At 41.2% G+C, this 23,830-nt stretch overlaps 1 protein-coding gene across 15 annotated transcripts in view; it reads left to right on the forward strand.

Moving 5' to 3' along the window:
- Pard3 (par-3 family cell polarity regulator) overlaps positions 1 to 23,830 on the forward strand; it is a 543,836-nt gene that overhangs the window by 272,219 nt on the left and 247,787 nt on the right. For 9 of the 15 annotated variants that reach the window (XM_023701951.1, XM_023701947.1, XM_004641833.2 and 6 more), the window contains 7 exons: positions 101 to 226; positions 1,416 to 1,792; positions 6,611 to 6,750; positions 7,878 to 8,009; positions 10,292 to 10,330; positions 21,481 to 21,669; positions 22,401 to 22,571. In XM_023701951.1, coding sequence (XP_023557719.1) covers positions 101 to 226; positions 1,416 to 1,792; positions 6,611 to 6,750; positions 7,878 to 8,009; positions 10,292 to 10,330; positions 21,481 to 21,669; positions 22,401 to 22,571 — 1,174 coding nt within the window. The remainder of the gene's footprint in view (positions 1 to 100; positions 227 to 1,415; positions 1,793 to 6,610; positions 6,751 to 7,877; positions 8,010 to 10,291; positions 10,331 to 21,480; positions 21,670 to 22,400; positions 22,572 to 23,830) is intronic. The other 6 variants (XM_023701952.1, XM_004641840.2, XM_004641834.2 and 3 more) reach the window with 1 other exon arrangement.

The raw sequence follows: 23,830 nt of genomic DNA on the forward strand, positions 1-23,830 counted from the left end.
AAGGAAGTCTATGTAAACGCAGCTCCAGCATGGGAGCAGCAGGGCATGGTACTCAGGGGCAGTATCACATGTATAATCATTTGTATTCTTAATGTTCCAGAACTCTGGGGTTATTAGTAAGACGCTTGGAGAAAGGTGGCAAAGCTGAACAAGAAAACCTTTTTCATGAGAATGACTGCATTGTAAGAATTAATCATGATGATCTTCGGAACAGAAAGTTTGAAGAGTAAGTCTGTGGGTCCGGCCGGGTGCAGGACAGCCCACCAGGTGTCCCCGCCCTGACTGTGATCTCGGCGTCCTGGAGAGAAGCATTTGCTGCCGCCACTGTCTGGCTTTTAAAATTGTAGCCCGACTTGTGGCTAGTTACTGATGATTCCCCTCAGTCTATCTGTCAGAATGCCCTCTAGCTGATGGGGCTCTTTGGAAAACACAATGGGCGGGGGCTCAGGCTGCTGCTTTCTGGTCTTTTGGAGAATGCGCCAGTGTGTTTTTTATATTTGGTTTCAACCCGCATTTCCAAGGCTGTCACATAGATATCTGTGTGAGTAAGCAGAAGCTCCTTTGAGCCATGAGCCTGTCTTCCTGAGATCTTCTTTATGTGAAGTCAAGGCCTTATTCAGTTAAAAAGGGAGAAATACATCAGCTGTGGCCTACCAGATCGGCCAGGTGTGAGCAGAACTTAGAGCACAGGCAAGGAGGTACTGGGAGCTGCCCTCAGATGGTCCTAGGGTGGGTGGCCCTGGGACCCCGCGGCAGCAGACAGCTGGAGTCTCTGAGGGCCCGTCAGCCCCCTGCCCACTCCCTGCCTTATATGCGGGGTCCTAGGGGAGAGCCCAGGGCTGTGCAAGTGTTCCCCACTGAGCTGCATCCCTTTCCTTTTGCATTTGCAGGGACAGTATTCTTGAGATTTTTGCATACACAGACTTGAGTGAGTCTTGCTGATACATAGTGAATCCTTAGTCACTTTCTGTAGTTTTCTAAATATGATTATGAAGACTTTCACTTCTCTGAAAACTCAGATGGCCCATTTTTAAGGAAAAATTATAGCTCTAGCAGCCTGTGTTGGTGGTTATTGTAGAGAAGGCTGTTTGATTTATATTAACATTAAAGTTGGAATACCCCAATGTACTTAAAACTGCAGCTCTCTGATTTTTGGTTGAGAGCACAGTATTTATTATAATGGTCAATAACTTCTCCATTTTTATTTAGAGAATGAGAATTTTATATTTGAAGAAGTTGCTCTGCTTATATCAAAGCTTGCAAACTTGATTAATAAATACGTTATCAAAATTTTGCTTTTCAGTTTCAGCAGTCTGTCAGTTCTTATTGCTTAATTAGTATACTTAATTAAGCTCATAATATCTGCTAGTCTGCCAGTCTTAATTTGCTAATCTTCCCTTCTTTCTCAAACCCAGGGCACAACAAATGTTTCGCCATGCCATGCGTGAACCCATCATTTGGTTCCATGTGGTTCCGGCTGCAAATAAAGAGCAGTATGAACAACTATCCCAAAGTGAGAAGAGCAACTACTATTCACGCTGCTTCAGTCCTGAGAGCCAGTACTTGGACAACAGGAGCGTGACCAGTGCCAGGCCCCATGCGCTGCCCCGAGCGTCCACCCTGAACCCCCCGCCTGAGCAGATGGGTGCTCACCCGAGACTACCTCACAGCACGCACCCCTCGGCCAAGCCGCCCGCAGCCCCTGGCCCCCACGGTGTATTTAGCCCAAGTGCAAGCAGCGGGTATAACACCAAGAAAGTGGGCAAGAGGCTCAATATCCAGCTTAAGAAAGGTATGAGCTGGCTTGTTTTTGCCCGATTGGATTGCTTTAAAAAGTCAACCAACTACCCAAAAGTTCCCTTTAGTTAAGTTAATTTTGTTCTTTTGATTGGTGTTCGGTTTTTGTTTTTGTAGTACTGGCCTGCTGGGTAGGTGTTTGGCCACTAAGATGCATTCCCAGCCTAGGGCCTTGAGTTTTTCAACTGACAAACTGATACGAAGACTTAAAAAAAAGACTGTATTTTTAAAAGAGACTTGCTTGGGGCTGGAGAGATGGCTCAGTGGTCTAAAGCACCTACTTGGAACAAGCTTGGCAAAGCACAAGGACCGTGGTTCAATCCCCCAGCACCACATGCCAACCAGCCGCGCCTCCTGGTGGGCTGAGCTGGCCACATACACACACAATAAATAAATGTAATAAATAAATAATTAAGAAAATACTTCCATTGTTAAAAAAAAGAGACTTGCTTAAAATTGTATTTTTATGCTTTCCAGATTTATTTTTGTATATATAAATTAAAAGGTAAAAGTTCACAGAATAAGAATTGGCAACGTAAGTTTATGAAAAGGTAACAGTTACTCAGTTACTGGGGTGTGTGTGTGTGTGTGTGTGTGTGTGTGTGTGTGTATAATTTGGGCTTGTACCCAGGGACATTCTAAACTGTACCCCAGCCCTTTATTTCAAATACTGTTTTGAGACAAAGTTTCACAAAGTTGCTCAGGTTGGACTCAAACGTGTGATCCTCCTGCCTCAGCCTTCCAAGTAGCTGGAATTAAAAGCATGGATTATCACAACCAACAGTAAGATTTTTGATAATGAGTAAAGATAATTTCAGAACATTACTACCCAAACAAAAATAACAATGACGATATCAATCAGTTAATTGAACAATGACTGGTTGATTAATTGATTGAGAAAGGGTCTTGCTGTATAGCTCATGCTGGCCTTGAGCCCACTATGTGGCCCATGCTGGCCTCAAACTCTTGCAGTCCCTGTGCCCCAGCCTCCCAAGTGCTGGGATTCTAGGCGTGCGCCATCACGTCTGGCAGAACAGTGGGGATTTGACCATTTTGTTTGACCCTTTTGCTGTCCAGACACAGCCTTTAGGGAGGACTGGTGCCCTCGCCCCACTTGGCTTGCTGACCATGGGCTGACCAGGTAGCTCCATGAGGCTGTCAGTGGTCCATAGCAGGCGCTGAGAAGCAACTTTCTCTGCCTCCCACTCTTCTATGATCCCAGATGAGTTCTCCTGGGAAGGGATGAGACCAGTGGGTGGGAATGCCAGGGTCCTCGGTGCTCCATCACAGTGGAATCTGCATGTCTTCCCCCCACCGGGTGGCTCTCTGTGGCTGCCTCTGCAGTACAGGGTGGACCGCTGGACTCACTGCCTTCCAGCCACCCCCCGTCGAGCACGGAGACAGATGGGCTCTTCCGCACCCATGAAGTTGAGGATTCTTTTTTTGTGTCTGGAATCAAACTCAGGACCTTGTGGTTGCCAGACAGGTTTTGTGACACTGAGCTATATCCCCAGCTCAAGCTAAGCATTTTGAAGCCTTTTTAATACGCCTTTTGAAATAATGTCATTATAAAAGTACTCTAATGAGCTCACCTAGCTTCTGGGATTGGATGGAAAATGCAGAGGGTGATTTCCTCACAGCCCGTGGCTGTAGGCTGCAGATTGATCCCAAACCCTCTTCCCCAGCCTGATGCTCACACCCCCATTCTTCTTCCCATTTGGGGTGGCCTTTAAGGGTGTAAGCTCTGTAACTGCTGTTTCCTTTCTAAATCATCATCTTGCATGAACTCCAGGTAGGCTGCAGGTTTCTTTATTCTGGTTACTTCTTGTGACCCTCCAGGTCCTTGCCTGACATGTGCAGGAGGTGACAGCTACCAGTGACTTCTCCAACATGAGGCTGGCCACAGAGACTGCCCCAGCCCTGTTCCCCAGTGGGCTTCTTCCTCATTCTCTGCTCACAGGACAGCACTAGTTGTTAACCAGAAATATTCTAGGGTCACAGATAGTGTTTCATAAAAAACCCCTCCATTTTGTTTTGAATCTCTCAACTAAGGTGCTATAATTTCCTTGGCCATTGTTATAAGGATCTTAGTTCATAAATATTGCTTTTCTTTTGTACTAATAGAGGAATATTCAATTACAATTTTGCATGATAATTAGATCTAACAAAATGTGAACTTTTTGCATGAAGTAAAATTTTATTTACTATTAAAGGAGTGCTTTTGTTGAATGTTGGAATTATTAGTTTTATTTTAGTAGCATTTAGAACTGTGGAATTGCATTTACACAAAGTAGTTTAGAAAAGCTAATCAGTATATAAAAAAAAGTGGAAGTGATGGTTTTAAGTATTTTCTTGACCTTACTCTAATGTAGAGGCCTAGAGTTCTATTTTAGTAGTAACTGACTAGTTGTGACAATGTTTAACCTAAAATACGTTCAGCCTAGGCCATGACTGATAGTTGCAAATACTTTATGCGAACATAAATTATGTTTACAACAAATAAGTGGGTAGAATAATGCTGATCCTCTTTGATTAGCTGTTTTATTAATTAGTGTATGAGCACCGAATGAGACTTACCTGTAGTTAGCAGTTCTATTTTTACCAATTATTGATACATTCTCAGTTGTTAATGAAATACATTGAAACAGTGGATGCCACTAATAAACTTTAAATGCAATTCAGAGTTAACTAATGTACATTTTTTTGCAGAACCAGGGATTGAACTCAGGTCCTTGCGCTTGCCAAGGAAGCACTTATTCTACCGAGTCACCTCCCCACCCCAAACTAACGTACTTTGAAAGACAGAAATTATTTAAAAACTGTGGCCAAGTCTTAGTACTAATAAGAGAAGCCTTTGGGATAATGACTGTGGCATAATTTGGACCCCTATCACATGACAGTGGAATAGCCCTCGTGTACTGGCTTCCATAATTAAGATTTTCCAATATTTATTGCCGTTTTGGCGCTCTGAAATACCCTGCTCTTTTGTAGAAATTAGCTTTTTAATAAAGTCAGAGGAGAAGGTCAGTGATCTGTTTCAGTCAGTGCAAAATGTTTTGTTGGCTCTGCTAAATGAAAATTGATATCTATTTATCTTCCTTTTAAAGGTCATCGCCTGAACTTTTAGCTTACAGATTTAGGGGTTATTGCTGATATTTTAATAGTATTGAGGTTCATATAACAGTCAGTCTTTGTAGTTCATATAAATTAATATTGCAAAAGGAGAATAATTTAGAATTCTTTCTTAATAAATGTTATTGCAAGTCATTAGAGTTCCGTGAAAGCACAGAGACATATGGAAATGTCCCAGCAGAGCAATTAGGAAAATTTCATATAGACAATATGCCATTCAGTCTTCAACACAGAGTTCTAAGACATCAGCAGTCTGGGCACATGCAAGTGACTTCAGACTGGAAGTAAATGGATGTTTTGTTTGAACTTGAGAATATTTATGGTCGGTTTTATTATAGGTATAAAGGAGTGGTTACCCCTGCTTTGTCTGTCTTTGTGAATCCAGTTTTTATTCGCTCTTTGTTGTTTGTTCACTTACGTGTTATATCTTTTTCTGTAGTTTTATACTGAGGCCTGGGTCCAGTTAATACACTCTTTTCTAGAGCTTTCACCTTTTCATATCCCTTCATTCTTCCCATAATGAATATTTCCCTTCTATTATTTTAACTGAAATGGCATGTAGTATCTTAAGAAGTAAGTTTTTTTTTTTTTTTTTTTTTAGCCGAGGTAGGAATTGCTCATTATTAGAAGTGTTACAGAAATTCTCTGATTCATTAGAAATTTGTCATTATCTCCACATCTATTTCTTGGCACCTTTTGGCTTATTGCATGTTAGATCCAGTGACGTGTGACCCCCTTTTTACACTGTATTGAGCGTATAAGATTGCTTGTCAAGAAAGCTGCCAAAGAACTGAGAATTAAAATTATAGAAATCAAGAGAGTAATTTATAAATGCCTCATTAATTCTAGTACCTTTAAACATAATAGGGTGACCCTCAGCTTGGGTAGCTGTGATCTGAGATGGATTCTCCACTGAGTAGTTTGCCTTCTTTGTCACCACATGGATGGGTGGCTGGCAGCACACGCTGAGACTTAGGCTGAGGAGAAGGGGCTTGCACAGGGAATTAGGGTCTGTGGGTGGAAACCTTTCTCGTCTCCCATCCTCCTACCTCTGTCCCTCAGATCTAGAGGTCAGTATTGTGCAAACAGAATTTCATACTTGAGGTGCATGGGTTTTATAGAAGTTTGTTTTTCTTTGTTTTCATGTAGACTAATGAATCTCATTTAACACTCAAAATTTAGATTGACTTGAAATTTTTAAAAAGCGCATTTGTATAACCTTTATCTGTTAGGTTCATATTTGAAATTTCCATTCTTCTTGGAATAATGACTTTTGATAGATAAACCACTTAAAATTTCCCCATGATTTAATCAACTTTTGAAAAATGTATTTTACATGCTGGGTGTGGCGGCACATACCTGTAGTCCCAGCAAATGGGAGGCTGAGGCAGGAGGGTCATAGTGACTTTGAGGCCAACCTGAATTACATAGCTAGGCCCTGCCTTGAAAAACCATGCCCGCACCCCCTGAGTGCACGTGCGTGCGCGTGCATGCACGCACACACACACACACACACACACACACCTGTTATTACAACTTTTAAAGTAGTAGAACATGGGTCCTTATGAAACTTACAGAATGTCAAATTGAGCAGAAAGTGATATTTACATATGATAATGCCAAGTGTGTAAAATTCGAGACATCTCATTTTATTTACTTATGTTTTTCGTTACATACTTAGGTACGGAAGGTCTGGGGTTCAGCATCACTTCCCGAGATGTGACAATTGGAGGCTCAGCTCCAATTTATGTGAAGAACATCCTCCCGCGAGGGGCGGCCATCCAGGATGGCCGGCTGAAGGCTGGAGACAGACTTATAGAGGTGAGGACCCCTATATCTCTAGGGCGCTGCAGTTCCTCAAATGGTCTGTTTTCAGGGGTCAGGTTTTTAACCATGTTCATAGTACAGGAAATTAAAGTATGCATTTTAGCAGAAATATGCATCACAAAATAATGTTTCTCTTCTATTTTGTTTTATCACATCTTATGAGAAGTTACCTTTTCATCTGTGTTATTTATAAATTTTAGTTACTCAGACACTGGTTATGGGCTAAGGTAATAATTTTGTCATTATATAAGACCGTATCTGTGACGTTGTATTTCTAGATGGCTTTAGATCTATGTCTAGCAAAATAGAAATGTTATCAGAACAAAGACAAATGCAGTCAATGCAAACAGTACTTCTTGAAGTAGGGAGTGAGAAAAGCTTCAGATGACAGTGCAGAGAACACATTGAGACATCAGAAAAAAGACAATAGAATTTTTGAAAATTTCCTTTTAGTACTTCATGATTTTCAGTTTGTTGGTGTTGGAAGCCACCTTGGAAACATAAACCAAGGTGGGAAGATTTATATATACAGGGAAACAAAAAAAGAGGAACACTGAAAAAGAATATAATTAGCTGTTTTCTCCTAGTGTTTTCCTTTATAAACAGTCTGCCCCCCTCCCTTTCCTTCCCCTCCCTCCCTGCCTTAGGCCTGCCCTCTCCCTCCCTCCCTGCAGCCCTCTCTCCTTGCTTCCCTCCTGCCCTCTCTTCCATGTGTGTTGCTCGGCAAGTGCTCTATCTCTGTCAATGAGCTCCCATCCTAGTACTACCCAAAACAACCAAAATACAGAACAACTAAACAAAAGCTCATTTTGAAACCAGTGAGTTTTGTGCCCGTTGGACATTTTAGGTGTATTTGTTACTTCAAAATGCCCTGGCTGTTCATTGTAGCTTTTGGTTTATTGATGAACACTGAAAGATTTATTACTTGCTAGCTTACTTCCAGATAGCTGGTCTAAGTTATTTTATGGGTTGTTTGTCCAGCCACAATTTAGTGGCTTGAGCTCATGACCGAGTCCAGCCAGAAAGGAGCCACATTCCATCTCAGGCATGGTCAGTTCTATGCCAAGTATCTTTTTCTGCTGTTTGCATGCGAGGCAGCTGAAAACGTTTTCTGGTTTCAGGTGAATGGAGTAGACTTGGCAGGCAAATCCCAGGAGGAAGTGGTTTCCCTGCTGAGAAGCACCAAGATGGAGGGGACCGTGAGCCTTCTGGTCTTTCGCCAGGAAGACGCTGCCTTTCACCCAAGGGAACTGGTGTGTAACTTAGAGCACATGAGGGATTTCTGATGCACATGGCCCAGGGACTGAGTTAGCTCATGGCGAATGCGTGTGGAGAAAGTTGCAGAGAGTTTCTTTATTGTGTGTTTCTGTCAGCTCTAACTCAGTGCAAGCCTTTTGTCTCTGCTGCTGTCTACTCTAGACAGGAATGCCCACCGTGGTGAGCATAGAGGGGTTCAAACTTCAGCTTGTGGGGATGCATTCTGAGATGTCAGCTGCTCATCGCTGCACACTCTTGGAGGCGCTCCCTGAGTGCTGTCGCTGCACAGGCTGTCAGGGAGCCATGCCATGAAGATGGCAGCGACACATTTTCATGTTTTCTTAGTGGGCACGGCAAAGCCAAATAAAGATGCTTGCTTACGGTTGTAGGAAAGGAGTCCATTTCAAAAGTCCTTACTGTTGAACACAGAGAGGCCTAGGTGGCAAGAAGCCCCTGGCCTTCAGCACCAGGCTAGGCAGCGTTGTTTGGAATGATGTAAACAAAATGAGAGATCATTTCTTTGCAGTGTACCTACTTTACTTCCCGTGCTTGCATTAGTAAGTCTGTTAGGAGTATTTGTGTGACATCAGTGTGAAGGAAGCGTGTATATTAAGTTTATGTCGTTCTGAGTGTTTTTCTGCAATAAGTGGTGAGTCCCATTTATTTATAAAAATGATAAAATTGGAATCACCTTCATCTTTTGATGAGGTTAAAAACTAGAGTTGCTTAAAATAAAAGTGATTCTTTAAATATTTCCAAGGAGATTCTACTTGAGTCATGTTAGAATACTTGACCTCTCTTTCGGCCAGCTTTATCTAGACAACAATTAACTGGTACCAACTAGAGTGGGAAGGCCTTCGGGGTGCAGTCCCCAAGTGAGTCCTCTAAACCTGATTCTCCTGGGTGGTGTCCTCAATTATTGATGGGTCATGTGGGCAAAATTTTTCTTTCGTGTCAAATAAAATATTTACACAAGTTAGATATATTTATGTAAATGCTCATTTTAAACTAAAAATAAACTAGTCACAAGCACGTCATCCTTTAGTAACACACAAATCTAAAACTATGTCATTTTGTGAAAATTTCAGACTGTGATAGGGTTGAAAAGTGAACACTTGTGTTTTAGGTTTGATTTCGAATACATTATGAAACTTCTTTATATTTAAAAAATGTTTAATGCATTATTTCTCAATTTAGATTCAGTTTTCCATTTCCCCCCACTGCCATCCAATTTTGTGCTTAAAATGCCACCTGATCCTAAATCTGGAGATGTCTCTATTAAATTGTAAATGAGCACTTACCCAAATAACAGCTCAGCTTTCCCTGTGATTTGATGAGGCTCTAATTCTCCCTGGGCGCTGGGCGCGATGGTTGGGGTTGGGCTGCCAGCAGGCTCGCTCTCCGCTCTCAGGCAGCCGTCCCCAGCCGCTGCCAGTGCGGAGCAAGCCCAAGGTTACTCAGGTTCTTCTGCTCCAGTTTTGATCTTCCTGGCTTCTGTTTTCCCGTCTGCTGCCTCCTTTCATTTTTTTCTTCTCTTTTTCTTGATTATTTAATTTATTGCTCATGAGCTTCTCATTAAGGAGTGAGCCAGTGGGCCATCAGTGTGCTTTACGGGATGCAGCTGCTTTTCAAGATTTAAAAGCAAAATTCCAAAAACTTAAGTTAAAGGGGGCATTCAGAAATGGTCTTCAAATCCAATTAGAACTCTTTCTCTGTTGGGGGTGTTGGTGTTTCAGTCCTTGGGTCTTAATCTAGATACTTTTTATTAATCTGTGTCTTTTTGAAAGAAATCAACTTATATACCAACCTTGTAAAGTACTCATATAGTGTGGGCAACATACCACATTTACTCCCTATGTAATATTTTAAAATCTAAAACCTGTGGTCAGACTGTGGCTCAGACTGGTTATTATCTGTCGAGCTATCAAATGACTGTATCCATGAAAACAGATTTGGCTGGGGAAAGTGAAAACAAAATCAGAAACAGTGCCATGATTAGGAAAGCAGTTGGGTGAGATTTGCTCTCCTCTAAGTAAGTTCACGCTGTATTGTGAATGAGCGGATACTAACTGATATCTTGAAAAATGTCAGGGAGCTGTTACCCACTCATTAGTGACGTCTGCGAGACAGTTGTACGTCTGTTCTCATAGATCCCGCCTCATCTGCTTTGTGGCTTTTAAGAACCAGCAACATTCCCTTTAAAACAAAACGTTGTGTCCCTGTGTGTTGTAGATGGCTTTGGTCAGTCTGTATTTATACTTTTCTTCAATTCTTCTAGAATGCAGAGCCAAGCCAGATGCAGATTCCAAAAGAAACGGTAAGAGCTTTGTCTTTTGCAGGATGTAGAGTTGCTGCAAAGATCAATGAAACTAACTTCTTACTAACTAAATATGAAGTTAACATGTCCTGCCTTTTTCCCAGAGTGATCATATTTTTAAAATACTTATTATTACTACCCTGAATGGAGTATATTTTGTTATTATTTTTGGTCAGACATTTGTAACAAAGCAAGACACATTAGAATAATTCGCTATTAAATTGTGTAAGGAATCAAAGCTCGGTAAGGTTAGTATTTTGACACATATGCAACATGTTTCATGAGTTGTGAAATGCCATATGTTGCTGTAAAATGGGAAAACCTGGCTGCAAAACAACCTTTGAGTCAGGCACAGAAAAAAACAGGGGCAAAGTGAGTACAATATTATAAGCCGGAAACTTAAAATGCCATGTCAGTAACTAGGCTAGACACAGTGGTCATAATGCCCATAAAAGAGATAGTTTCCTTTCATAAAAGTTAAGCACCCTCAGCTCAAATTACATTGCAAACGTAGTTGGTTCTGTCCAGAAGATGAGTCCCAATTCGGATCAGAAGTAGAAGGAGTTGAGCTGTGACAGGAGAACTGTACGTGTGGGTAGGAAGGCAGGGCTGAGTGACTGTGAGCCTCTGGGAAGGTCCCTTCGGGAGCAAATGAAGGCATCTTATATGGACATTAAGGTCATATGCTAGAGATTCTAGTACTGAAGTTCTTTTGTGCATCAGTTCCAAATAGAAAATTTGACAAAGCCACATCCACAGTAGCATTAGTACACATTGTCAAGTAAGCCCCCCCCCCAAAAAAAAAAAGTGAAAATAAAAGGCATTTCTGTCACCTAAATAGCAGGTTTCACTTTTGTATAAATTCATGAACTATTAAACAAAATGTTATTTTCAAATATGCCGTCACTTTGGTACTGTCATGTCACACCTCATTGGAACCTCAGCGACCCCCCACCTCCCCTAAGAACATCACACACTCACAACTACAAGTGAGGCAGCATCATAGCTTGGAAGTTTTATTTGTAAAAGAAATAGGTCAGAAATATCTAACCAGATAACACTGGCATTCGTGTGTTGGGAGCCTGCAGGCTAGATGGTGAAGAGACATGGGAGAGATTGTAAAGCAAATGTAGTACAAGAGCAATTTGTTTTTTTAAAGGCAATTGTAGCAAAGTATAGTGCAAAGCTACAGTACTTAAACTGGGATCATATTGCTGTAGGAATAGACAGGTAGGTCATTTAAAACATGACAAAAGGACATGGTATGTATAGGCATTTTGTAGATGGTGTTTTAAATTAGTGGTATAATATGGTTTACTTGGTATTTAGCACAGTTCATCATTTTCTTTTAAAATTTATTTATTCATGTGTTTATTAGCTTGACTAGGATGTGGTAAGAATAGTAAGGCTACAATCTACCACTCAGCTATACCATGCCACTTACCATTCACTTGTGAAAGATTTCTTTTTCTCACTATACAGTGGTACCTTGATTCATGAACTTCAAAATTCTTCCCATGATTCTAAAATATGTATCAGAAACTATACCCTGAAATAATTGCAAGATACATACTAAGGGGTGAAGTAAGTACTGAGGGATTTTCACATAGATTCATGGAGGAAAAACAATTTCTTTGTGGTTTAGAATCTTGGTAGTGTAGAGCTTCATGTATCAGTTACATCTTAAAATCTCAAGCTGTCTGAGTTAGGAAATGATAATTAAGAAGAGTAAAGATTGAAATATTCTTTCTGAAGCTGTAGTCAAGCCTGTTGAGGAAACTGATGATTTGCCATGACGTTTTTAGCAGCTTTATATACAGTATCTCATTAGAGATACAAGAGCGGTTGCACTCTGCAGTGCTGTGCCAAAGAGGGAAGTGGGCCTTTGGTCTGATTGTGCATGACATTTCCCTAACTGCCTCTTGGTTTGTTTGTTTGTTTGGAGAGACTGGGACTTAAACCCAGGGCCTTTACCTGGAGCAACATCCCTGGCCCTTTTTAGTTTTTCTTTTTTCTTTCTTTTTTTTTTTTTGAGGAACTGGGGATTGAACTCAGGCCCTTGCGCTTGCCAGGGAAGCGCTTATTCCACTGAGCCATCTCCCCGGCCCCTTTTTAGTATTTCTTTTGAGACTAGATCTTAGTAAATTTCCTAGGCTAGGCTTGAAGATGGCATCCTCCTCTCTCAGCCTCCTGGAGTGTGGAGTTTGCAGGTATGTTCCACCACTTCCAGCTTCTTTCTACCAATTTCGAGTACACAGTGGGACTCATAAAAAATCTCCATAACAGGCTTTTTCTGTTCTAATTAGGGTTTCATAGTGATTTCCTTTGATTTAGGTTCTAGATCTGGGCAGTTCCAGATTATCCTTTTTGTTGAACCCTAGAATGGGAGGGAGATACCCACTGTGACCCACAGGGACAGGCCCCTGGGAGGGGTGTCCTGTTGCTTGCTCTTTTCCTTTCAGTCATGTGCTACCCTAAGGCTTTTCTTAGCTAACATTGCTTGTAAAATTGTAGTTCTCTTAGTGGCTGACATGTATTCATCTGTTATTGTGCTAAGCTCTTTAAGGCATTAGTTAATCTTTGCAATACTCATGCTTTTATTGGTAATACTTTCCTGTTTAACTCTTAACAAAAAGAATTAATCTTGGTGGGCCCCAAATCTTGGCACCAGGAATGAACTCAGGTTGTCTCACTCTAGAATTTGCTTCTTCTCAGTGTTGGCTTTTGGGTTTTTGTGGAACAGTTTGATATGTGGAGTTTAAGAAAGTTGAAAAAAGAAATACATCTTCTGCTGTATGATTTCCACATTGGTTGTTGACAGATTGTGATTGAATTTTACTAGAAATAAATGAAAAATAATCCCATGGTCTTGCGGCATCTTTTTAGTCACTGTGGTGAGATGAGGTCCCTTTTATTTTTCGCATCAGTAACAGAAGGTACATAGCCTCTGTGGGAATCCCTGCTCTGTACCAGCAGGTTTGTTCACTGCCACTGGGTCCTCTCTGTCTCTGCCTGGGGCAGTGAGTGGCTTTGCTCATCCACATGGAAAATCAACTTTGAAGTCCTATTTCAGAAGACTTTCATATGCTGGCGATGAAATTCTTCCTCTCTGATTCTTCATCATATTTTTCTGTTTGTATTTATATTTGCAAAATTGATTTGTCTCATTTTGTCATACACATTCTCCAGTAGTGTTTAAATTTTTGAGCAGTTGTAAGCACCATGAGAACAGATATGTCCTAAGTCACTTAGCTCCTGGGCTAACCAAGAATAAGTTAATTGATTGGCTGCTTATGATAATTAGAGCTGATTTAGAGAACTAAAATTATTAAGATTGGACAAATGGGGTCAATGGTTAGGGGGTCTTTTAAAATTTCCAGGATAGAAGTCCACTGTACATATTCCAAATATGTGTTGTTTGTGTTAATGAAAGTAAAACTTCAAAATCTCTGAATTGTCCATTAAAAATTGCACAATATGCTGAATTCTTTACTGTCTTTTCTCCTGTCCTTTTGCAACAGGTCTTGCTATATAAGACTGTCCTTGAACTCACTTTGTAGCCCAGGCTGGCCTCCAACCTGTGGTGATCCTCCTGCTTCAGCTTCCCAAGTGCTGGGATTACAGATGTGTGCCACTATGCCCAACTTTTTTTTAAATATTTTTTTTAATTTTTATTTATTTGAGAGAGAGAGAGAGAGAGAGAGAGAGAGAGAGAGAGAGAGAGGTGTGTGGCCAGCTCAGCCCACCAGGGGGCGGGGCTGGCTGGCATGTAGTGCTGGGGGATTGAACCGCGGTCCCTGATGCTTTGCTAAGCTTGTTCTAAGTAGGTGCTTTAGATCACTGAGCCATCTCTCCAGCCCCTATGCCCAACTTTTAATATGCTGAATTCTTTAGCAAAGGCTACATGCACTTGGTGTGTCTTGGACAAACTTTTTGCCCTTGTAATCACTTGGTTGGGGATGTGTCATTGTTGAGGTAGGGCCTGATAAGACTTGAATATGTTAGGATTCCCTGGGAAGGAAAATCGATAGAGTGTGTTGTGCAGTTACCATAAGGGACAGACTGCGGCATTATGGAGACTGGCAACCCACACTGCATATGGTCCCCTCCACCCACAACATACCTATAAATTCCTAGGGCCACATGAATGACAGCTGCATGCAGAATAGATTCAGAGTTGTTGGATAGAAGTAGAGCTTTGGAACAATGATGAGGCAGGTGTGGTGACCCATGTCTGTAACACCAGTGCTCTGAGAGGCAGGCAGGGTAGGGGGCTGGCAAGTTCGAATCAAACCTGTACAACTCAGTGACTTACCAGGACTCTAGCCTAAAATACCAAAAATTAACCAACCAACCAATAAATAAATAAAAGTCTGGAGATACACTTTGTGGGAATGCCCATGGGTTCAGTCCCCAGTGCTGCAAAAACTAAAACAGATAATAGCAGATTATAGGGGAAAGGTGCAACATGAGCTTAAATTTCAAGAATTCCAAATGTGCTGGGCATGATGGTACGTGCCTTCAACCCCAGCACTGGGGCCACTGAGGCAGGAGGATGACTGCCAGTTCAAGGCCAACCTGCGCTGCATAGAGAGACGTTGTCTCAAAATCAAAACAATTTAAAATGTTTTCTTAAAGAGGCTTCTCAGTCTTTTCCTACTGAAACTATAGGCATACTCTTGATGGGCTGATTTCAGAAAGGTTGACTTCTACTTAGAAATGCAATGCACTCACACAGTGTACGTGAGCATTAGTGGTCCCCCTCAACTGAGGGTTCTAGTAGACCAAGTGTGGTCATCACTTCAACCCTGCTGTGAAGTTAACAGCTGAGCCAGAGCAGGTAGGATTGTAGGGAGGAACAGATTCGAGAGCTGTTCCCTCTTCATCCCCCAAATGGACGAGGTTGTGTGATGTTCTCATGAGCAGACACTTCAGCCCGATAAGAATGAACTCAGTGTGTACTCTAAACCACACAGTGAATTTAAAACAATCTCACTACAAAATTAAGGTGGAAGGGCCTTCCCATAATTTTCGGGAAATAGCAATGTGCGTAGTGAATCTTCGTACTGGTTTTTAAGGATTTGAAATTGCTTACTACTACTCTAGCAAAGATAATGCTTTTAATGTTTAAGGTGTTTTCACTTAGGAAATATTTGTTTTCACTTAGGAATTATTTTTTATTGTCATACTTCTACAACATAGTAAGAAAGCCGATATCTTACTTTGCTATTGTAAGTTAGACTGTTTTAGATATCCAAAGCCATTCTGGGTTAATTAGCAAGTTAATTTGTTTTTTCTTGGAAAGTCAGAGCTTTAGTGGACTCTTCATCCATGTGCCCCATGGCTCACATTTTACATTTGTTAGATCATTTCCTTCCTTCTCTGTCACTTCTCCTTCCCTTCTTTTTCCAGTATATATTTTTTTGAATTGCGAATAAATTATTTCTATCATCCCTAAATGCTTTAGTGAGTATAGTTTGAGTACAAAAAGAGTTTCTTGTGTAACTGAATTATAGTTATCAAACTCAATGAATTAATAATTGTTTAACTGTATAGCAGCTATTAGTTATACAAATTAATGTCACTTCTAGTACAAAAATTATAAGGACTAATAAATAAATAAAATATAAGAGTAGAAGTCAGGTCTAGTTTCCAACTCAGGATCATCAGTACTATTTAGTTCCTGTGTCTCTTGTATTCTTTAATCTGCAATGTCTGTTTTTGTAACATTTATTTTACTTTTCATTTTTAAGAACAAATTACTTGGAGGAAATTTTTAATTTTTAAATAGTGAATTATGTTGAGAGTGTCACTCCATTTGGATTTGTGTGATGTTTCTTTGATTGGATAAATATTTTTAGTAGTAAAATTAATAGCTGTAAATTATTTTTTCATCTATATTATCAAGTAAAAATTAAAATTCTTTAAAAAATATTTGGTATGTACTATTTAAATTAGGAAAAAACACAATAAAGCTAGATGTGACATTTTCACTTAGTTAAGAGTAGTTCATCTTAAAAGGGCAGCGCGAGGAGCACGTGTGAACATCCACCTGTCCTGGGCAATGGATCGAAGGGTAGAAGTGAGGGACACATGAAGGATGATCAGAGAGCTACTTTTAGTTTTAAAAATCTTCCTCAAGACTGGGCGTGGTGACGCTTGCCTGCAATCCCAGTGCTTGGGAGGCTGAAAACAGGAGAATCACTGAGTCCAATCTGTGTAGCAAGACCCTGTAAACCCTGTACTAAATACATAAACCGAAAACAGACCTCCTCTCAAACTACAAAAAATAGTTTTTGGTTGCACACCTGCATATTGTTTAATCCCTCAGTGTTCAATAAATGTATTCTCTTTTCAACATGTATAAAATTCCCATCAACCGTCATGCCCGTGCGCTGCGCGCTTCTCCCCAGCCTCGAGCCGCCATCCTCCTGCGGCCGCTCTGCTATGGCTGTGCGCCTGCTCGGCCCTTCCCCCCACCACGCCGGTGTTTTGTGCGCATGCGCACGTCTCACCATGCTCATCAAAGTCCTGGTGCGCTGTGGGGTTTTTGTGTTGCAAAAAGAAAGCACATCAGCTGTAGAAAATGCAATCAAACCCAGAAGAAAATTAAAATGACCCACAGTTCTGTGACTTTTGAGTCTTCATTTTTGTGTATTTTTTTTCATAATTTTCTCTTTTACCTATATAGGTACTGTATATAATGCCTCAGATGCTCATCCTGCCGCTAATAATGTCCCAGACACAACTAATGAGTGACATAAATCTTTCCTGTGTGAAACTTCTACTGACACAGAAAGACAGACGTTAAATAATTTATAAAAAATAGACTGCTTAGGCTTATTATGTGTGACATACAGAAATTATGAAAATCCACAGGGTAAAACCCAATTTCATAGTTGTAAGTTTTTTTCTATGCTCAGTAAATATTTTTCATTAGCTGCGTGGTATTCCACTGTATAGTTGTTTCTTAATTTACTTAGTGTCATGTATGGGTTATTTAAATTTCTTATCTATTTAATTAAACCAGCATCCTCACAGATAAATCTTGGTACATGATCATGATCAGTTATTTAGGCAGTACTATTGCCAACAGTAATATTGTTAGGTTAGGTGATACGCACACTGCAGGAACCATCCTGGTGGCACGTGTCTGTGATTCCAACACTCTGTGCTTAAAGCGTTCGCAGGCTTTAGGATTGCCAATTAGTGCCCGCCAGTGCAACCCAGCAAAACCTGGAGGAGAAACTGTGCTCCGTATGTGAGCCCACAGCGCAGGAACGTGCTTCTTTCTCCAGACTGACAATGCCATGCCATGTGTCATTAAAGGAAAACTTTGAAACTTTGTTAATTTTTGTTGGTAGATTGATTTGATGTCTTTCAATGCAAGTAAGATGTGAGCCTTGCACTCAGACTTATTCACCAGGTTACCCATCTTTAACAAGTGGCTTGATCACGTTCCTTTTCCATTTAGTGTGGGGAATGTTTGTCCTTTCAATATTAATTCAGTGGAGTAATGTAGATGTTAAAATAGAAATAGGTGAATTATAAATGGGATGATATTTACCGAGTTGCTTGTAAATCAGATGCTGCTTTCACTTTTATCACTTTGTGGTCTTGCCTGTGCAGGCCATGTTTCTGTTGGCGTTATTTGATGCATTCTTATCAACACCTTTACATACTGAGGCTCAGGCTCCTTTTCCTGTGCTTGCTTCTCTGCTCTTCCACTTGATCAGCTATCATTTCCCTTTCTGGGCTGCAGGGTGACTGTAGATTCAGAGCCACTTGTGGGCAGCTGCGCCTTGTAGCTATTGGCACCATAGCTGGGCCATCGGGAAGCCCATGGTGACTTCTTCTGTCCACTGCAAATACCCATGTGCATCTTTCTGCTTTTGGAGGATGTGGGAAAGTAAAATAGCTTTTATAATACCTACTCCCGATTTCCCGAACAGCTAGCAAGATGCCTTTTGTTTTCTGGATGTAAAAGGCAAAATGTGAGTAGAGAACTGGGTTTTTTAAAAAAAAAAAAAAAGACAGGGGAGCATTAGTGGGAAAAACACTCATGCTGTACATACATGTAATGTGACACATGTGCTTAAGTGACAGGACCACACGTGACTTGAGCAAGTTGAGGGTAGCACATTCATGGGTTGCTGCAGAAAGAATATCAGAAACAGCTGATAAGGTACAGAATCTGGGTAGAGTAGTGCGGTGGTAGAAAGGGAGCCTCCACTTTATGGCAGAATGTGGCGATTGCCCTACTAGGATGACATGGAAGTTCTCAGATTAATACAGCATTTGAAATGGTTTTTGAAGACCAAACTTCCAATGGTTTGTAGAGAATTTCTAAGAGCTGGTGTAAATTTTAGTCATAAGTCAGGAGCCAAATGAGTGCAGTAGCAAGTAGCAAGTAGAACGTCTGCTGTCCTGCTTCAGTGGTGTTACTGCTCACAATGGTGTGTGCCTTGCTGTGCAGGATCGTGCCTGCCTCTCAGTTTCCAGGACAGATGCGGAACCCCACGCAGAGTGGGTCATCTTTAAAATAGGTTCAGAGGGCAGCAGCCAGGCAGTGAGCCCAACGGGATTAGAAGCTTCCTTCATGTATTTGGTCAGCTCTTGGTCTCCATTTTTCAAGTAGAAAAAAATAAGAATTTTAAGGCTTCCTAAAATGTTACGGAAATGTCAAAATCACTGAACATGAAAAAGCCAACTGCAGAAGCAAATCAGTGAGTGACAGTTATGAACCTCCTGAGCTTGAAGAGAGACACTGAGCACCCTGACCATGTTCTGCTCAGGAGGTGGAGCCGTCAATTGAGCTTTTCCAGTATAAAAATACTGATGAGCAAGATGAAGTTATTTTTCAGTTGATTTTTGAGGACAGTAGTTTTTCTCAGTTATGTTGATACTATTTTGTATTCCAAATGCCAAAATTTGTAAGTTTTATTTGTTGATGGATTTCTTTTTTGTGGTGCTGAACTAAAATAAACTCTGGCCTCACTCATGCTAGCCGAGCGCTCTACTACTGAGCTACATCTCTAGCCCCAATAGAGTATATACCAGATTTTGCATGGAGGCAATGCTGTTTGTTCACACACAGTCACGATTCTGTATTCTTGAATTGTTTTGCACCATATGCATCAAAATTAAAGGTATTGGTAACACTGGCGGTGAGGGAATGCACCATGCCAGAGAGTTACTTCTGTGCGATGGTGGAATGAGTATTTGGTCTTTATTTCTCTCCAGTGTATTGGTTCTGTTGGAGGTATCATTGTTCTCTGAGAATATCTTACGTTCAGTAAAGTATTTGTAATGTGCAACTTTAGGCATTTTTTGGACTTTAATGTTAAAATATGTTAAACTTTTGTTAAATCTAGCTGTTGCCCTAGAGCTTCCCAACTTGTTTCTATTTTGTATTCTTTAGTGACACACTTTGCATGTTTACAAAGCAGGAACAGTTTTATTTTGTTAAAATCATCCTCATCCTCAATAATTGTCGGGCCATCTTTCGAGAAGGCACAAAGAATGTTCTACCCACTCTGGGCTGGGCTGGGACCCTTGTGTGGTGTTCATGAGTCCTTTGGTTTGATCCCCAGCCCCAACCCCTCCCCTCAAAAGGTACTTGGAAAAGGTTAACAAGCAGTCCCCTAAAGGAGAGACAGGGACTTGAACTCAATTTGCCAAGTAGGGTGTTGACTGTTAACCACACAAAGGAATTTCAGGGCTTATCAATGAGAGGCCTAGACAGATTTTATTCTGCAAAGAAAGAAATACACCCTGGAGGTAGAGTTCAGGCACTCAAGACAGAGAAGTGCTGTGGCCTGTGATTAGCGATGATCGTAGAAACATTCTTTAAGTTGGGTAATCCAAAACATTTTGTTTAATCTTTTGATCCCTTCAAATCTATTACCTCATCTTAACTGGGTGAAGGCTGCTCCCCTTTATCTTATCAACCTTCTTTAAGAGATTTGGGTATGATCGCCTGGAAGAAAAATCCCAAGAGCAGGCATGAGGAGTAAAGAGAAACTGTGCAGATGCTGAGTGGGTAACCTTGGGTAACTGTGTCCTCTCCTTCCTGCCTGTCTTTACCATTCTTCCATTATAATTAGATAATTTCTTCTTGAGTGACAGAGTGATCCAGCTAGAGAAGTGTTTCAGAATTGTGGAAAGAGCAGAGTAGGTCACAGGACTGGGTGAGGCATCTAGTTCTGATGGGTCTCATATCCTTTATGCAGTTGGAAACGCAGAATTGGGAAGAGGGCTGGTCTCACGCTGGACGAGGTGGGGTGGCTACAGAGGGAGGCTGCTTTCTCTTCCTGAGTGGGACATCACTTAGTGACAGAAAGTGTCACCTCACTGTATTTAATGGGGGATACTTTACACTTTAATTTCTTCCTCTCCTTATTCATGAGGTGCAAACAGGAATTGGAATATTCCAGATATGTTGTATTCTGAAGCAGGCTTCCTTTGTACTTGGTAACTGAAAGTATGAAGTTAAATTTTGATATGTAACTAACTAATTCAACCACAGTACTTGAATAGTATTCACCAGCTGTATTCTGTGTGACAGGGTAGTCTAGAAAATGTTTCCTGGATGTAGTTTCACTGTACTTTGTCTCACAGGTATTGATGGTTAAAACTCTTTGAAACTCCAAACCTGAATTGCTTTTGCTGTTGACTTCCTGCCTTCAGGATTTGTTACTGAGTCTTAGAAATATATATTTGGGAACTTTAAACCATTAATACCATTGAGATTTTTAATGATAAAGAAGGGGAAAACAAGTTACACTTATGTATTTATATTTTTATTACTGGGTTTCTTTTGTGGTCTAGAATATATAAACAGACCAAAAAACATGATCACAACCTCTAGGAAATCTCTGTGTCCTGAGTCCTCCTGCTTGTCCCCCTCTGTTCCTCAGAATCTGGTTTAGGTTTGTTTCGTGATTGAAATAAGCATCTCGTGAAAATATTAGCAGCTGGCTCTGGGAATCCTGTGGAGTTCCGACGCGCTGCTAGTTTGGGTCTCTTCGTGGGCTGTGGTGGAGATCCTGCCTGTAGGATTGAAGAGCTCATTAGCAGTCTCTAAAGCAGCTAGCTGTGAGAACGAGATAGTGGAATAAAATGTGCTGTGCAATTTTGTTCCCTATTAGAAAGCCGAAGAGGAGGATATCGTTCTCACCCCCGATGGTACCAGGGAGTTTCTGACATTTGAAGTTCCGCTTAATGACTCAGGGTCTGCTGGTCTTGGGGTCAGTGTCAAAGGTAACCGGTCGAAAGAGAACCACGCAGATTTGGGAATCTTCGTCAAATCCATTATTAATGGAGGAGCAGCTTCTAAAGTAAGCACATGTCCACTTTATTGAGTATATGCCCGCTAACAAAAATGTGTAATTCTCATCCTATTCCAGTTTTTAGCGCATACTCAGTTAGCAGATGTTTTCTGGCTTTTTTGCAATGCCCCATCCCTGATCAAACTGCTAGGAGCAATCTCAGGGCTGTGTCCTTGGGGCGTAGGTCCATAACTTCACCTCACAGGTCTGGTAGCCCATAGTCATGCTAGTTACAGGAAGATAATCTATGCAGAGCCTTAGCACAGGTCCTAGTGTCTAGTAAAGGTCATTCTTTTCCCCTCCCTCCCTTGCTTGTGGGCCACTTGTTCTGTTTCTCAGGCTGGACAAGTTTCCTGGCTGTCTGTTATTAAGGGGACACTTCACTGTTGTTGTCTGATCGCCTTGAGCTTCTGCAGGTCTTGGGTTGTAAATAACCTCTGTGGGTTTTTCTGGAAGCAAGAAAGTAATCACTTTGTGTTCTTTAAATTAGTATGCTATTTGGTAAACAGATTATGATAATGACTGATTTACAAATGTATAAATGATTGCAATAGGCTTAAGCAACAGTAGTGCTTAGGTTTTATTCTGTTAGTGTTCAATTGGGCATAATCCGTTTGCATTACAGTTCCCCAATCCCCTCTTTTTTTGGGCTTTGTTTTACTTTTTTTTAACTAAAAGGAAAGGGTTTTCTTTCATGGAAGGCTATTTAGTAGCACTTATTTTACCTGATTTCTTCCCAGGATGGGAGGCTGCGGGTGAACGATCAACTGATAGCAGTAAATGGAGAATCCCTGTTGGGCAAGACAAACCAAGATGCCATGGAAACCCTGAGAAGATCTATGTCCACTGAAGGAAATAAACGAGGAATGATCCAGCTGATTGTGGCGAGGAGAATAAGCAAGTGCCATGAGGTAAGTTACAGAAGCCCAGAGGCTCTGCGCCTGAAATTGCAGTGAGTCTTATTTCTGCTGTAACCTTGGACGCAAAGGCCAGTTCTGGGACATCACTGCCAAACACCTGGCTTCCTGTGGGACCGCTGTTTGTCAGTGGATTGTGATTTGTTTTCTTGGTGTGATCGGGGCACATCTAAGTCTGTGCTACCATTCCTGCTGCCAACTGAGCAGGTAGCATGGGGTCTCAGCTGATTCCCTTCTAGAACCCAGGCTTTCCTTCCTCCTCAGCTGTCTGATTCTTATCAGACTAGACCTCAATGCTACCTGCTAGGAGGAAGAGCTGCTAACGCACCTGTTTATGCCAAGTGGGAGCAGTCTGGCCTCTTCTGTGCGGCTCTCCTGTCACTGCTGAAACCCCATCCTTCTCGCCTCCCCTTTCTCCTCCCAGGGGTCCTCTCTTCCCTAGTGACTGCTTTTGCAGGGCTCTGTGCTATGGGTGACCATGCCTGGCTTTAAATGGATGCTCTGCCTGGTGGGGTGCTGGACTCATATGTGTGGGCCTTGGGTTTGATCCCTAACATTGAGGAAAAGTCTGTGGGATTAGGAGTCAGTGGAAGACCCTGGCACCCCCCTCTGGAAAGGTGCCATCATTAGTTTTTCCAAGTAGGTGAAAACATAAAACATTTGAAAATAAAAAGTAAGTGACACATACATTTGCTAATAAATATTGAAGTCCTGGAAAACCTACATTCTGAGGATTTCTTATAAATGGTGCATGATCTATAAAATTAAGTCAAGCTACGGAGAAGAGCTTGCTAAATAATTCAGTTTTGCAGTTTCTGTTAATGCTCAGACCACCCACACTTTAAAATCAAAAAAATTAGAAGATTATACGTAGTTTGTATTCTTAATTTATATTTATTTATTTATTGTACCAGAGATTGAACTCAGGACCTTGCACTTGCCAGGTGGGCACTTATTCTACTGAGCTACCTCTCCAGCCCCTTGTGTTCTTAATTTTAAGTCTCGTTTAATTTATAAAGTTGTGTGATGACCTTGCATCTGAGCCTGTAACACCTCATATTGTGCAAAGGAAATGTACCCTTAAACTCAGTGGGTGGTCTGTTAGAGGGGACCAATTTTGAAAGAACCATTGATTTATGTTTGTTTTACTTGCCAAAGATAGAATGAGATGACAAGCTAATTGCTACAAGGAGAGAACAATGTATGCTCCCCTCATCCTCCGTCCTGTGACTTGGGCTACATCCCTAGTCTTT

Source organism: Octodon degus, unplaced genomic scaffold (genome assembly GCF_000260255.1).
Source record: "Octodon degus isolate 3935 unplaced genomic scaffold, OctDeg1.0 scaffold00144, whole genome shotgun sequence".
NCBI lineage: Eukaryota > Metazoa > Chordata > Mammalia > Rodentia > Octodontidae > Octodon > Octodon degus.